At 37.2% G+C, this 16,028-nt stretch overlaps 1 protein-coding gene across 5 annotated transcripts; it reads right to left on the bottom strand.

Moving 5' to 3' along the window:
• Positions 1 to 7,074: 7,074 nt before the first annotated feature.
• Positions 7,075 to 15,810, bottom strand: SPRY1 (sprouty RTK signaling antagonist 1). 5 transcript variants are annotated; one of them, XM_039320195.1, is made up of 3 exons: positions 15,602 to 15,809; positions 14,190 to 14,959; positions 7,075 to 10,746 (listed from the first exon to the last, which is right to left on the bottom strand). In XM_039320195.1, exon 3 carries the CDS (start codon positions 10,689 to 10,691, stop codon positions 9,729 to 9,731), a length of 963 nt encoding a protein of 320 aa, XP_039176129.1. In that variant the 5' UTR covers positions 10,692 to 10,746; positions 14,190 to 14,959; positions 15,602 to 15,809; the 3' UTR covers positions 7,075 to 9,728. The 5 variants fall into 5 exon arrangements, with proteins under 5 accessions (XP_039176129.1, XP_039176131.1, XP_039176130.1 ...); XM_039320197.1 differs by lacking the exon at positions 14,190 to 14,959 and having other exon boundaries at positions 15,602 to 15,810; XM_039320196.1 differs by lacking the exon at positions 15,602 to 15,809 and having other exon boundaries at positions 14,190 to 15,583.
• Between the last annotated feature and the right edge of the window lie 218 nt (positions 15,811 to 16,028).

The following is a 16,028-nucleotide window of genomic DNA, read 5'->3' as shown; positions in this document are numbered from 1 at the left end:
GTTCTATGTGGAATATAAAAAGACTATAAAGGTATTTATATGTTATGTATACTTGAAGTATGCTTTGTATTTTGAATATTTTTACTGAACAATGGTCAAACAATCAACTAGATCATAGAAAAAAGAAGAGTCCTGATAAAATAAGCAAAAAACTATAGGTAATCCTCAACTTATGCCCACATTTGGGCCCAAAATTTATGTTGGTAAGTGAGAAATTTGTTAGGTGAGCTTGCCCCATTTTATGACTTTTCTTGACACGTTTGTTAAGTGAATCACTGCAGTTGTTAAATTAGTTACCCAGTTGTTAAGTGAATCTGGCTTCCCCATTGACTTTACTTGTCAGGTCACAAAAGGGAATCACATGACCCCAGGACATTACAACTGTCATAAATGTGAGCCAGTTATCAAGCATTCAAATGTAAATCACGTGACCATGGGGATGCTGCAACAATCATAAGAGTGAAAAATGGTCATAACTCACTTTTTCAGTGCTGTTGTAACTTCAAATGGTTACTAAGTGAATGTTGTAAGTCAAGGACTCTGTAAAATACTTTGTATTTGAATATGTTGTTCTAAACTAGCATAATTCAATTGTTCTGCAGCTTAAAAATATTATTTTGATTAATTTATTTTCTGCCCATAGCGTTTTTTGGTGGGGGATTTGAATATTGATTGCAAACTGATTATTAGCTAGCATTGAAATGTGGCTGCAAAAAAGACAAATGCTGTTTCTAGTTGTTTCCGGAAGAATGTAATTTCTAAACTATGGGAAGCAACTGTTCAAAGCATGTTGTATCTTGCTCCACAATGCGAGAAATTTAATGATAGACTTAAGTTATAGTAAAGAAATTTTCAACTGAATGTTAGAAAAAGACTTCTTAACACTAAGTGTAGTTCAACAGTAGAACCAATTCCTCAGAGTTAGTGGGCCCAAACAACAAAATACATTGTGAAATGGGAACCAAAACTTGTGAGCTTTCTGTAGCCTCCTCTGTATTGACTTCAGGTCCAGCTGGGTCATAGTAGTTTGTATTTTCACTTTTTTTATCAAAAAAACATGCAAAAAATTAAAAGCTGGAAAGTATTGGTGAGCCATAATCTACAAATTTAACACCAGTAAACCAGGGTTAATATCATTTGATGCTATTGGCGCCAAATTTAGTACATTGTGCAAAAACGCTATCAAAAATGACTTGTCAAGTTCTTAAAGACTCTTGTTAGTTCCTGCAGTCTCCATTCTCAAAGTCTTTCCAAAATAAAAAGGTCAAGGTTTTTCTGTCAGTTGTCCAGCGTTGTCCGTAAACAAAATTTCCATGGACATGTGGCCAACATGGCTATACACCAAAGGCGAATGGAACATTACCTTCCTACTGAAGTGGTACCTATTAATCTATTTGTATTTGCACGCTTTCAAACTACTAGTGTGCAGGAGCTGGGGCAAGTAACAGGAGCTTATCCCGTTACTCAGAGCTTGGGTCTTGAACCAAGGCTGTCAATTCTCCAGCTTACAAACTCAGCATCTTTAACCACTAAGCCATTGCACCTCCCCCCTTTCCAAAATATCTAGACATTAATGGCTATTTTAAAATCCAGAAAACACATTATGTGAAGACCCAGCTCTCTGGAGAAGGCTCTAATGCTGAGAAAGTGGAAGGTAAGAGAAAAAGATAAAAACCAGCAAGCAAGGTGGTAGATTCAGTTGGAAGATCTTAAAGATCAGGTTTAGGAACAGATTGTCATGGAAAAAATATATCTATACTGTCACTAGGTATTGAAATTGATTTGAATTGGCATAATCAATCAACCATTGCTGATCTGACTTCAGAATGTCAATACTCAAAAGGAATTACTAGTTTTTAATGTTTTTTTTTATCTTATTTAAAAATATTTTAATATTTCATGATTGGGAGTTTCTTTGCGACTAGCTTATATTACTTCGCTATTTAACATTGTGCTGTTTTATTCTGCCTTTAGAATACCTGCGGGTGGGGGGGGGGGAAGCCTGAACATTAGTTAAACTGAAAAAACTGCTAGAATTTGAAACAAGTATTTTTTTTTTCCAGATGATTCATACACTGCAAAGTGTTGTGTTGGATATAGAAGCCAAAGCTTTTCAGAAGATTGGAGATAAGAAAAAAGGCAGGCTGACTTTGCTAAGATGCCGTATGCCTTTAGTTTTTCCTCCATGTGTGTTTTCAGGCATACATGTGTAACAAATGCCAAAGAATTATACAATGTAGAAAGTATTAATACAAAGGCAGGGACAACAGGAACTTCCTGAAGTCTTTAAACTAGCATATAGGAAGCCCTTTTAAGCTTTTATCAGAGTTTAAAAGAGAGAGAGAGTGGAGGAGGAGGGAAGCAAACATGATCTATTGTTAATTACCTGTAAAGTAGGGCTTTAGCCACTTCCCCTATTCCTAAGAGTTCTGAAGTGAAACCTGAATGAAGCCACCCATTGTTTTCTATTGTGCAAAAGCCAGAAGCAAATAGGGTTCATATTGCAGCTCTGAAAGGCAACAGGAAATTGGCGCACAGCTAATCTGACCTGAACTATTCATAGTAACAAAAGGCTATATTCCTGCTCAAGCATTCCCCATTACAAATCCAATGCTAAGCTGTTGGAAGGATTAACGAATAAATTTGTGGAAATAAAAGCTTTTTTCATTTAAAAAGTTTCAGAAACATGTACACCAGAGAGTAACATTAGGTAGATATGTGATATTGTTCCCAGGCACATTGTTTTTTTTTTTTTTTTAATGTCAAACTTGGAAACACTGACTTTTTTACACAGTAATCTAAAACTTTTGTATCTCATCACTCATACTGCTCTCAAGTAACCCAAATAACTCCACTTACATGTTATCAATTGTTGAACATAGGTAAAATGCTCCACGCCAACCTTCAGGGGCATGCAAGTAGAAGTACAGGGGAAACTGTTTGTCTTCTGTTATCTTAAGAAATTGTTTAGAAATGCTTATTATGGAACAATTCAGGGAACTAATATGCCAAGATGTATTATTTTACTTTTGATGCAGCGTGCCATTATACATAGTACTGAACACAAAAATATAGGATACATATTAGCTATTCAATTTATTCAGTGCCATGGTTTTGAAATTTACAGACTAGAGAACTCTGGTGTTTGACTTACTTATCCACTTCACTAAATGGCTGCATTCATATAGCATACTAAACTTGGTTAGCTTTTTTGTGAGTGCAGTGGAGTAGGGTGGCTTAATATGTTGTATAAGTCCAAGACACTTGGTTAGGCTTTAGTTTGATGCATTATGCAAAGTAAGACTAGGTTAAGTGTTGAACAGTTTAATAAGGAATTAATGCATTGAGCTCTACAAATGGAAAAATCTTTCAGAGATTGGCTTTTGGTTTTGCAAGAGGAGTAAGATATTATAGCAGGATTTCTCCTTTCCCTTACAATTTATTACTGTTCCAAAGCATTCACATACTTTCACCTAAGTGATGAAAACCTCAAATAACGGTTTTCATGAATGAAACTCAGGTGTCCCTTTCACAAATTGGAGTAAAATCAGGATTTCAGCCACTACATTTAGCAGTTCTGTCACTATTCATCATAATGGTTTTAATACATACTTTTAAGAAGTGCTGTATAAACATGTACGCAACCAAACTGCTTTGGATTTCAGTTTAATGTATCTGTAATTTCCAAAGTTTGGTATGTAATTTAATTCCCATAGCTATGCTACCCTGGTATTCCATCATACTTAATGTTTCTGTTCCAGTGTTCTTTGAGTCTATTTTCATATGCAAATATATATAATGAAAATTATGGAATGAAATTGAATTTTAAAATGTATTTAAAAGTGATCTAATAAGCACACTTTGTTTATGTGAATAAACACCATTTGCTATATGCCAATAATCATTATTACCAGACACATAGAAGCCAGGCTGCCATTGTAAGACTTTCATAGGCAGCGCAACTAGAGTAGATTTAAATTATAAACCCATTACTGAAAATTGTGCATGACTCACTTAAATATCTGACAGCTGTAGGAAATAACAAACATGGAGAATCCATAGTCTCAATTATTGCTGATTTAAAGTAAACAATATAACCACATCTTTGGAACTTCAGCTTTCAACTCACTAATTGATCAGCTTAATAATAGAGATAATTTAGTGGATAATACTGAGCAGAATAATTCTGACAGTACCCTAATTGATTTTTTAAGTCATCACTGTAGTTTACTTCCTCTGATTTAAGAATTAAATTCGTGATTGGTTGTGGTTAATATATGTTACAATCTACTGATTTTAAAAAGTGGAAAAGAATTGTAATGTAAAATACGAATAACTGGCATCTTTTGAAAGCAGTATGCCTATCAATATAGATATGCTGCGTTGTCTTCCAAGTCATTCATTCTGAGCCTAAGATCTATTTACCCATTCCTAAATGGTGTATTGGGATATTTTCTACTGCTGAATTCTCGTTACCCTTCAGCTTATGATCAACAGTCACATCAAGCCAGATTTGTCAGTGTACTACAAATTCTGCTAATATACTTTAACTCCCACATCATCTGTATACAAAACCAGATGTGAACTGGTCTGGCTGCTTATCAAAACTATAACTAAAAAAATTAAGATATTTTTTAATTGCAACTTTTTCTTTAATTGCCAGGTTTAGTTTTTTTAAAAAAAAACCAACAATACTATTACAAATATTTTTTTAAAACTTGATTTCTCAAAAACCTGAAAACCATACTTGAACCATGAATTAAAATGGGTTGAACAATGTATTACACTGAGATGAATCCAACGGTTTCCTTCTTCTAGAATCAATTTATTTTCAGATAACAGTATTTTTATATATGCGTGAATTTCAAAACATTAAAACTATGGAGGCCATCAATCTCCTACTTTGACTTTCAATGAGTCTAAAACCATATTTAGTATTTTCTAGCACACCCCTCTCAGGGTTGTGACAATTTAAAGCCTTTATTATTGCCATTTTAAAAGCACAACAATATCCAGATGGTGTAGATGCTGCTGCAAATCACTAGTTGGGAAAAGCTCCTAGCATCAAAACAAGATGCATATTTTATTTATTTGATTTTTATCCTGACTTTATAAGTAACTCAAGGCGATGAACATACCTAATACTCATATATATTATACACACACACACACACACACACACACACACATTCCGTCATTCCATGAAGTGCATAAATCTTGACTACTTAAAAGGAGATCTCATCCATGTTTGTGCCTTGATATGAATGTCATGTTTGACTCTGAAGGCACAGCTGGAAGCTAAACCTTTTTCTGACAAGATAGATGGCAATTAGCTTTCATTTAAAATATAACTTCCTCGTATCTCAGCCATCTGAGAATGTTAGCCATATACTTTAGGTAATATAAATCATATTCAATATTTATTGTCTTTAGCAGGTGACAATTTCAAGTTAAATGTGGCTAAGATCAAAAGATAAACATGGTAGAATGTGATTTCTACTTGAATGGGGAGAACAGCATAAAATTGATATAAATTGTATATCCTCCTCCCACAACCCACCCCCTCCCAACCAAAACAGAATAATAAACCTTCTTCTATATTGTAAAGAAAACTATTCATCTTCTTTATATGGCCACATATCTCACAAAAAAGTATCTAGACATGCCCATCTAGTATCCAGAAACTGGGCTGTTTTAAAAGAGCTTTGATTTACTGTAATTCCAGGTTTCTCAAATTATGGGTTAAGAGTAAATTTACAGGTGAGTAGATCTTTTTTTTAAAAAAAATATATCTTGATACAGGCACAGACATAGCAGAAACACTGTCAAAACTCACTTAGGCTTTGTTCCTCATGCTCTCTATGCAAACATTCAGATTAGTTATGGCAATTCAAATGTTTAAAAAGCCCATGATTAAATGATTAAAAGTGGAGTAGTTGTTTCTTGTCCAACCCTAACACATAGGAATTCATTATTTTATTTTAGAATTTTAAATGGTCATAGTACTACAATGTTGACAATGCTTGTATTAATCACATGTTGAAAAAAAAATCTACTTTAAATCCAAACTGCTTGCATACATATGTTTAGCCTAATATTTAATAGGGAACATGTCACATGTTTACTTTTCCAGGGAGTCGATTGTGGTTTTGGAACTGGAAAGGGCATGCCATGTCTCAATACCATTAGCATATAATTTGACACTTTTCCCAACTGTATAGTTACATCACATAGTATATTGCAGATCATTTTAATGTTTCATGTACCTAGCTAGAATCAGTTCTCCCTGAAATAAATCAATATAAAAAGATAACAGACCCATTAATTTATGATGTATAAGGCCTTAAGCTAGCCTTAGTATAGTAAGGCTAGTTTAAGGCCAACTTTACAACATGAGAATACAGGTACTCCTCGACTTACAACATTCATTTAGCAACCGTTCAAAGTTACAACAGCACTGAAAATAATGACTTATAACCATTTTTATAGCCATTGCAGCATCTCAATGGTCACATTATTTACATTCAGATGCTTGACAACTGACTCATATGTATGACGGTTGCAGTGTTCAGGAGTCATTTTGCGACCTTCTGAGAAAATCAATGGAGAACCCAGATTCACTTAACAACCGTGTTATTAATTTAACAACTACAGTGATTAATTTAACAATGTGGGAAGAAAATGGGACAAATTCACTGAACTTTTTAATTTTTCACTTAACAACATAAATTTTAGGCTCTGTTGTGATCATAAGTTGAAGACTACCTGTACTTGAATAAAAAAAAATGCATATATGGCAATTCTATCCATACTCCAAATGCCTCCCAGACCAATATTTATGCAACTCCACTACAAGACCAGGGCTTCATGGATGGGATTTTGTGCAAGTTCTATAAAGCAAGAAAAGTAGCGAAAAAGCAGCTTATAGGAAATATCACCCTTCTCAGATAGAACAGAGCAGGACAATCATTAAGAATTCATTACACATAGTCAGAGCACCTAGAACCACATTCCCTTAGAAAAAAGTCACATATTTTACTTTTTTCTTCTGAAAAAGAAAAGCTACCAGAAAACTGGAAATAAGACTGTGTTTATTAAATATTTTGATAAAACTGGGCACAAAAGTTTATATGCAAAGATTGGAATATTCTACTATATTCAGAGAAAGTGCGAAGACTAGATAAACCAAAGATTTTGAAGTGGGGTAATTTTTTCTTCACCTTCTTCTGCAAACAGAAACACATCCAGAGGAGTTCATCATGGATTGATTTTGGCTTTGAGTTTGTCTTTGCTAAATTAAAGTGCTAGTGTGAGATATCAAGACAGAGGGAAATCAAATGATAAAATGTCAGTACTCAATAAATGGACTTTTCCTCTCAGAAAAGGAAAGGCTTTGATGTTGAGTGATTAACATACAGTGAGTGTTTTTACGTAAACTTTTTAATAATTCAATGAAAAGAAAAACACTGCATGAGCCTATCACAAGAGCTGAGTTTACTCAGATCCTCCACATCAATGAAGAGAGCATGTTCAACAGTGTAGCTATTGACACAAACCAAAAAGAAACTATGGTGCAGAAACATATTTCCATGAAAAATGCAAAGTAATAAAGGCAACTTATATAAACATTTCAGGTATCACTAGTCCCAGATGACACAAGTGAATGTTCCATCCTTATGCATAGTTATGGCAAAGGGTTCAGAACACCACTAAGAGAGAAATTGGTACACTAATTCTTATTAAAACTTTTGTGTAATCATTAGGAAGCTAGAAGAGAACTATAATGAGCCACTTTAAAAACTAAATTCACTTGAAAGCTTCAAAGCTCACTATAGTATTGCCTTTTTTATTTAGAAGTTTTAAAATAAATGTGATTTATTAAGCTGGTTGAATTATATGGCACATAGTGTAGTTAAATAACACAGGATTTCTGAATATGGACATGCATTCTTGGTTATTTTAGAGAAATCAAGCACTTACACTATGGGTAATGTTATTTTTTTAAATGCCATGTAAGGAGTTTAGAGGCAAAACAACCAGTGTAAAGAACATCAGCTAACAGTTTCAGTGGTATCAATTCAATTAAATATATTTTATTAATATAGTAGGCACCAAATAGGTCCACAAGTATTGTTTATTCTGAATTCTGGAAACAGAATCTTTTGGAGAAAAACCATGAACATAATTTGAAAAATGAAGTATTTAGGAATTCTCATTTTTTCCCCCCAAACTCTTATTTATGTTTGGTATCTTATTTTCACACCTTAGAAATATTATCTTAAAAACAATTAAAAGAATGAAAATCAATGTATAGTTTATGAAAAACTCTACAGCTGCACAAATATATCTTGGGCTGTGCTTGTTTTCAAATGAGCAAGATACATCAATGCTGAAAAGCACTTCAGAGCAAAAATCTGATTATTATTGAGAAGTGATTTCATAGTCATGAAAACTTGAGAAAAGAAATAAGCGGCAGTGGCCTTACAGTGAAGTCCCACTGAGTACGGTGGGCCTATCTCCAAAGAAAGTGGTAAAGGACTGTACAGTCTTTCTTCTAATACTGCTAAGAACAAACAGCTTTACTAACAAATAAAGAACCCAAGACATTTTAATTAATTATTATATTTTCTGCATTATAGTTTAACATACATACTTTCCTTGTGTCACCCTTATTTTCATTAAATGTTGATATTTTGTAATATTCAGACAGGAATACATTTTTGGAACAGGTTTTTATAATAAATATCATAAAATAATAGAGATTTACATAATAAATATTCTTTACAATAAAAAAAGTTTTAACAGACCTTTGTCTTAAAAATAGTCAAAATTCAACTTTGTGATTTTACATAAAATATACAAAAAGCACCACAATATGTGGTTAAGGCAATAAAAATAGAAGAGGAAAGATACTCAGCCCGAGGGTGAATTAAACTTTTTAAACCACAGAAATAGAAGGGTTAAGAAAGCAAAGAAGGCTTATACAACTTAAGCTGTATTACTACCTGTATTATTCAGATATGAAGAAACCAACTTTAGTATCAAAATAAAAGTGACAGATAGGCTGTGTGTGTGTGTGTGTGTGTGTGTGTGTGTGTGTGTGTCTGTGTCTGAAAACAACAGAAGCTTATGAAGAAACCTGTAATGATGGCAATGAAGGTAAATATTTAAAATCTGGATTGAAAAAAATAGTGGCCAAGGAATGAGCCAACTGTAGGTGGTTAATTTTTTAAAAAATGGGGGTGGATGGGCAGGAGACTAGGTTTACTAAATTTCAACCCATCTTTTTTCTTTCCTTTCCGCTTTGTTTAATGGAAATAACTGGATTGTGCAGCCTTTTTTTAAAAAGAGGAATGGGAAGAATTGGAAAAAAAAACCACTTGAAAGTAATTAAAGTTAGTTAAAAATAGAACAAAACAAAACAAAACAGCCTCTTTGGAAAGTTGTTTGCAGAATAAAGAACTTCAGAAAAACCCAGTACCCTCCTTACTTCTTTCAGGAGTCTATTACTCAAGAGTCCTGAGATGACTTGCCAAGATGAAAAAAGACACCAGCACATGAGCCACACTTACCGAAGGCCACTGCATTCAGATTTGCCCTTCACTGAGATAAGCAAAGGAAGTGAAAGAGGATCTTGGGCATGATAAGAAAAAAGGGGAATGAAGACAGAAAAGTCAGCCACAATCTGAGAGATGGTGTCTGAGGAACTGAATCTTTCTCTCCACAAATCAGGAGGGCTTGCCTTGACCCCTAGATGGACAACTTTCCAGTTTACAATAAACTGTATTGGAGTTTTTGCACCGGCATCCTGGACGATTCATCCAATCGTAACACCCACGGCACAGTTTTAGGCATCCTTTTGCAGGAGGGTAACAGAGCAGGCAAGGAAGAAACAAAGCCATGGCCCCCATGCATAGGTACCGTGAGCAGCAGTGTGATTGGGAGCATGAGCATGGATTATCCGCATACGAGTCCCCTTCATCATCGTTGGAACAGTGGTAGAAAATTCCTTTGACCAGACACATACAGGTGCTATATTCCACCATGCTTTCTGCTGAGCACAAGCACTGTCTGTTGCAGGCCAAGCAAGAAGGCAAGGCCCTGGGTGCTGTGCATTCTCCACATTTGCACTTCCCACACTGTTCACATATGAACTTATGTTGAGTAGAATCCTCTTTCAAAGGACTTTTCAGGTCATCTACAATCAAAGATGATGGCTTGGGTTGCGTCCTGATTGGCCTTTCAAATCTCTGACCCAGGCCCAGCCTTGATGGTGGTGATCTTAATAGAAGGCCCTGCTCTGAAGAAGCACTGCTATTGCTTCCAGAACTAGCTGCACTTCCAATGCTTGTAGATCTGCTCAAAACAGGAACCCTTGAGTTGTGCTGATGTAGCATATGTCCAGGATGGCTGGGTCTGGTCTCATAATTATTATTCACATTTATTGGTAAGATTTCATGAGTCCTTTCATGTTTTTCTTGTCTTGGAGCTGTTCGTGGAGCAGACTTTTTCACCACAGATGGACCTTCAGTGTATTCATTGTTACCCCTGAGAGTCTTGATCTGGTCCAGTGACAAGATGGCAGTTGCCTGAATATCTCTTTCATAGTCCAACCTCTGCCGGTTGTCCAGAAAAAGCTGCTGATGGACAACTAACGAACTGCTGTTTCCATGCTGACCTGTGGACTCCATCGGTAGTGGTCTCTAATTCTGGCATTCACCAGAAACTGGGCATGCATCTGAAATCCTAAAAGAAAGGGAGAAAATTGGAAAGATGAGTAAGTTCCAAGAAGTTTTTTTGGGGGAAAAATGAAACCTTTTACAACAAGCCACAAAATTGCCCCAATATCCTAATAGAGACAGATAGGGGAATTGCCCTAAGTTAGGCATACCAATATAGATGACAACATAAACAAAATATACTGAAATTATTGTGGTTAAAAATCAAGCATTTTGCTTTTTAGTAAATTGTAATGTGATTTCATTTTTAAGTATAATATTATGGTTTCATTGCATTTGATCAAAAGTAGATTCTTTACTGCCTTACATGCTATTGCAAAAGTAGTATAATTATTTCTGCTCCATTGCCACCAGTTATCAGTAGATTGCAACATAAAACATGCAAAGCCACACCAAGTTTCAGAGCATATGATAAAGATTGATAGAATACATTCAAATTCTAAGCAAAAGGAGACATGAAAATTCTTAATTAGATTTTTGGTAGGCCGTTTTACTTGTCCAAGCCGCATTCTACAACCTTTCTTTATTTTAAACATTGTCAGCTTAACAGTATTTTTAGTTGTAATTCCATGATGCCTCAAGCCAATTACCAATGGGAAAAGTATGTGAATCATTTCTGGGCAGTGTGCATTTATATAATGCATACATTCATACATACATTCAATGTCTAGTGCTTGTTAGAGCAAAACACCAGATGTAAACAACATCCTGTTACACAACATCTTTTTCCAAGGGCCCATGCACATAATGCAGGATGTGAAAGGAGGTAGAAGAAGGAAAGGATATCAGGAAAAGAGATAGGCAAATAACCCACTACATTTATCAAATCTTTGCAAATGTACCTGCAGGTTCTTTGGATAAATAAGACGCTAGAGGGGAAAAAAGACCTGAACATGATGTGTGATGAGAAAAGCATATCATAAATAGACAAGATTCAAAACATTCCTTTTCATATTAATTTTAAAAAGAGAAAGCAAAACTTGAATCTGTATTTACTTTCTTGAGACCACTGTGACAACAGTTAATACAGGTTTTTGAGGAAAGTGCTCTACACAAAGACAATTTTTGACCATGACAATTTTGAGTGAGATACAGCCCATGATTTGGAAAAATATCCCCATAATTTCTCATCTGAGTTAATGTAAAATAAGGTATAAAATAAGGCTGTGCAGCACTTGACCAACATGCCCAAAATGTCACATAAACCTTTAGTATGCAAAGACTCATCATACCTCAGTACGAAAAAGCTGAAAGTCATCTAACTAGTTTAGAGCTGAGAAAAAAATTTGAACTAAATATTCACAATATTCTGCTTTATAAAACAGGCCACATTAATTTTTTTAATATATTTAAGTTGTATGCATCTTATACATCATGTTGTGAGCTGCTTTGAAAGTAAGAAATTGAGCTATAGCATTTGAAACTGTGGTAATATAATTATAAACGGAAGCTTACCATTTAGTAATTATACAAATTAAATAACTGCTTTCCAGCAAAAAATGCTACCCTACTTTCCACATACTTATAGAAACACATTTTTATACACCCACCCAGACACCACAGGCCAGAACACAAATATAATCCACACAATAACCTTTCCATAAAGTTCTAGAAACTATTCAAAAAAATTCTACTGGGATAAAAGAGAAGATTGGAAATTAGATAATTTTTTTCTTAGAACGTTGTGGCTTTCAAAAATCTAATTATGTACAAAAAATAGCAAGATGGAATGTAATTATTTTGTTCCTTCTTTAAAAAGTAGAGTTTATTTGGAAGTGACTTCTGATTGTTCCAGGGTACTTATTTTCTAAAATGTTTTGGATGCTCTAGCCTGATTAAGTTAAAAAAAAAAAAAAGACTACTTCTCTTAGATAGTAAGTTGTACAACTGATATCAAAAATCAGGATTGTTTTTATTAGTTTTAAGTCCCATGCTTTGTGGGACAAAGCCTGACATGTTTCTTGATTTACTTCATTACTAGCCTTCAAAATGGTAGGAAGGTGAACAAGCCCTACAAAAATCTGGGTTTCCGTGGACTTGAGAGAAATGGAGCAGCAACAGGCTGGTGAGGCAGTGGTTGCACTGCCCACATGCAATCTGAGCTCACAGAGAGCAATGAATGCAGAGCTGGATAGAAGAAGAAAAAGTTATGAATGAAAACAAGGGATTTTTTTTCATCCCCCATTTGCAGAGGAGGAGGGGAATCGGCTAAGGTTACTATTACCTCAGGGGGGCGGACTTTCCAATGCTTAAAGCTGCACTGCTGTACCTTTCAAGACAAATATGGAAGATTTGTGTGTGCTAGTTTGAGCATGCAGGGATTCCCCCCTCCCTTTTCCCTTCAATGATTTCTAAGAAGGTGGGGGAGGGTGGGGAAGCCTTTTTATCTCTGCCTGAAACACCATTTCCTTCTTGCAGCCTCCCTGCCTCTTCAGTGACCCACTAGAATCTCGCCCATATTGCAAGGGAAAATCCCTCCACTAGTGACTACGCATAGTTCATGCACACACACACATTTTTAAGATCTGCATTCTTAGAAAAAACTGTTGGGGATTATTTAGTAAACTATTTGAAACAAAAAGTCGACCTTGCTTCTTAGCATAAAATCCAAGGAATTAGTAGGGATTATTATGACATCCACCTGTCCTCAACACACTTAACATCCACAAAACGGCATGTAGCAGAGTAGAGCTCTAATTCCTGTGATGAAAAAAAAAAATCCAATCTCTTTTTTTTTAAGAAGTGTTTTACACTATGTGGCCAACACAGTTACACAATTGTATACTCTCCCTTCTGAACCATATCTGTACTCCTGAGAATAAACAAGACAACTCTGATAGGGCTGGACAGAGCAGTTTCCAGAAGCATATGTGCAAGCATACCATCAGCAACAGTAAAAGCAAGACCCAACCTGGTCAATTTATTTCATCATCCAACAATCAAGCAATCCAAAATGATTTCCTTCCAGGGTCACCTGTGCCAAACGTGACCAAAAGACTACACCAGAGGAGTGGGTTAAAGACCTGGCATTGGCATCAAAGATCTCTAACGGTCAAAAAAGGGCATACTTCTCCACCGAAGCAGTTGGCAGCAAAGGTCGGCAGGTCTTAACTCTTTGATCCAGCCACCCCACTTCTCTTTACAACAACACGCACGCCTATGCCTTGTCCCAAGTCACAAGTTCAGAGCCCAGCAAATCTGGGCTGGAAGACAATCGAAACCGCCTCTTTTTAAGCCAAGGAAATCTAGCCAAACGAGCCCTCCAGCGATCGCAGCGCCACCCTCGGATCCCCTCTTCAAACTGGGCCCACAGAAAACTCCTCTAAGTAGGAAGGGGAAATGCCAGGGCACCTGCTGAATACTTGAGCGCCACACGTGCAAAAGAAAAGGCAGCGAGAATCCATTTTGCAAGCCAAGTTAGGGCAAGAAAGGGGACGGGCACAAACTTACGTTTTTGAATGGCAAATCCACGTGAAGGCACCTCCCTGCTAAGTTAGATCCATAAGGTAGCGTGCGAGGCTCAGAGAAGTCTTAAAGCGCAGGAAAACTCATTCCAGAGGGCAAAACCTTCTCGGCTCCCCCCAACCTTTGCTCTCCAGCTGTCGTTTGATCCGAAAAGCCAAGTTTGTTTCTCTTCGCCTTTTCTCGATTCGCGCCCAGCGGTCGCAAAATCCTGGTCCTCGAACGAAAGGCAGCCCAACTCGTTTGCCCCCCCCAAACAGCTCGCCTTCCCAACACAAACATTCAAGGGGGTGTCTGCTTACACTGCACGCCCCTGCCCTGCAACTAGTTACTCGGGAAATTTTCTCCAAAGAACAAACCCCAAAGAGTCTTCTTCGGTAGTCAGCCGAACTGGTTTTGCAAATTCGAGCTACAGCTTTTCCATCACGCACCGCATCCACACAGTCTGAGAGAGGGTCGCTCCTAAGCGGAAAACGACTTCGGAGGGGGTGGGAAAAAAAAAAAACCAGAAAGGAGTAGCCGCCTTTTCGCGAAGCAAGCTTGCTGCGGCACGTTCGCTTCTCCCTCCTGCCTTCTGCCAAGTTGGAGCTTTTTCTTTTTTTCCCCTTTGGAGGCGCAGATTTTCCCCTCCCAGTCAGGCGCGCGTGTAGCAGATAAGTCCAACCACTTCCTCGACTCTAACCTTCTTTTCACCACATGGTCCTTGGCCCGCAGCTTTCCGCTCCAACCTTAAGCGAAGCAAAGTGCAAGGGAAATGCCTGGGGGAGGGGAGGAAATCTAACATCAATAAAAAATGCAACCAGGAGGCGCAAGACATCCTCGCGGGCATAACAGACGAGGCAAGAAGCAAAGCTACCATGTGCTTCTTGGCGCAGCTTGCTTGACAGGCTGATTGCACCAACAATCTCACTGGGGAGGAGGGAGGAGTAGCCCTAGAGAGTCACTACATCTCCCCCCCCCCCTCTCTCTCACGTCCGACAGACACACACACACGTACGCATACAGTTGGTGTTTGAGCTGAATACCCGTGTAACCCGAAAAGGTACAAAGGTTGCAAAAGGATTTCACGGAGGGAGGACAAATGGCGCACTTTTTTTTTTTTTTTGGCATTCGTTAAATTCCCCCAAAAGAATTACTGGGTCTATATTTGAAACAATTTAGCTGCTTTACTTATTAAGGGTGTTGCAGATCGTTAAACCATCAAAAACTCACGAATGCCAATACTGGTATCCACTTATTTTAAACGTTTCCAAAGCCAGGAGCGTTTAAGCCATAAGTTGGTTGCACCCACTTACAGATACGCGCATTTAATGAATCTTTCTCTCTTACACGCACTCGCACACGCACAGCACCTGAGCTACTTCCGAAAGCCTTGCAAAAAACCTCCAGATCGTGATTACCGAATGCAAAGGTTAGGAGCCGTTCCCTTAAATTAAATCCCACGGGAATAGAATTAAATCCAAGTCGCCTGCTCGGAGAGACGGCAGTTGGTTGACTTTGCCCGCTGCAGCTATCACTTTGCAAGCTCTTTTGTGCGCGAGCGTAGCTGTTTCGGAACGAGCTAAACTCCGCACGGCAACATTTCAGCACTGAGCCCCCACCTCAATCTTTCCTCACGCCTCCAGTGATGTCAATCTGTCACTCAGAGAGCGACCAGAAAAACCCGGAGTGGAGTTTCTTCCCCGCAGCTACACTGTTTCATCTTACTCATTCATGTCTCTGAGCTTCCCAGTTATAATGATTGTTTACCAACCTTCATGTTTTCCCCTTCACGTCACGAAAAATAATACGAGAAGTAATGTTGCTCTGATTTGGATTATTTGCAAA

The sequence above is a fragment of the Crotalus tigris genome, unplaced genomic scaffold (genome assembly GCF_016545835.1).
Source record: "Crotalus tigris isolate CLP2741 ecotype Arizona unplaced genomic scaffold, ASM1654583v1 scf7180000023625.2024221, whole genome shotgun sequence".
Classification (NCBI taxonomy): domain Eukaryota; kingdom Metazoa; phylum Chordata; class Lepidosauria; order Squamata; family Viperidae; genus Crotalus; species Crotalus tigris.
This window is presented reverse-complemented; position numbering and strand designations above follow the sequence as displayed.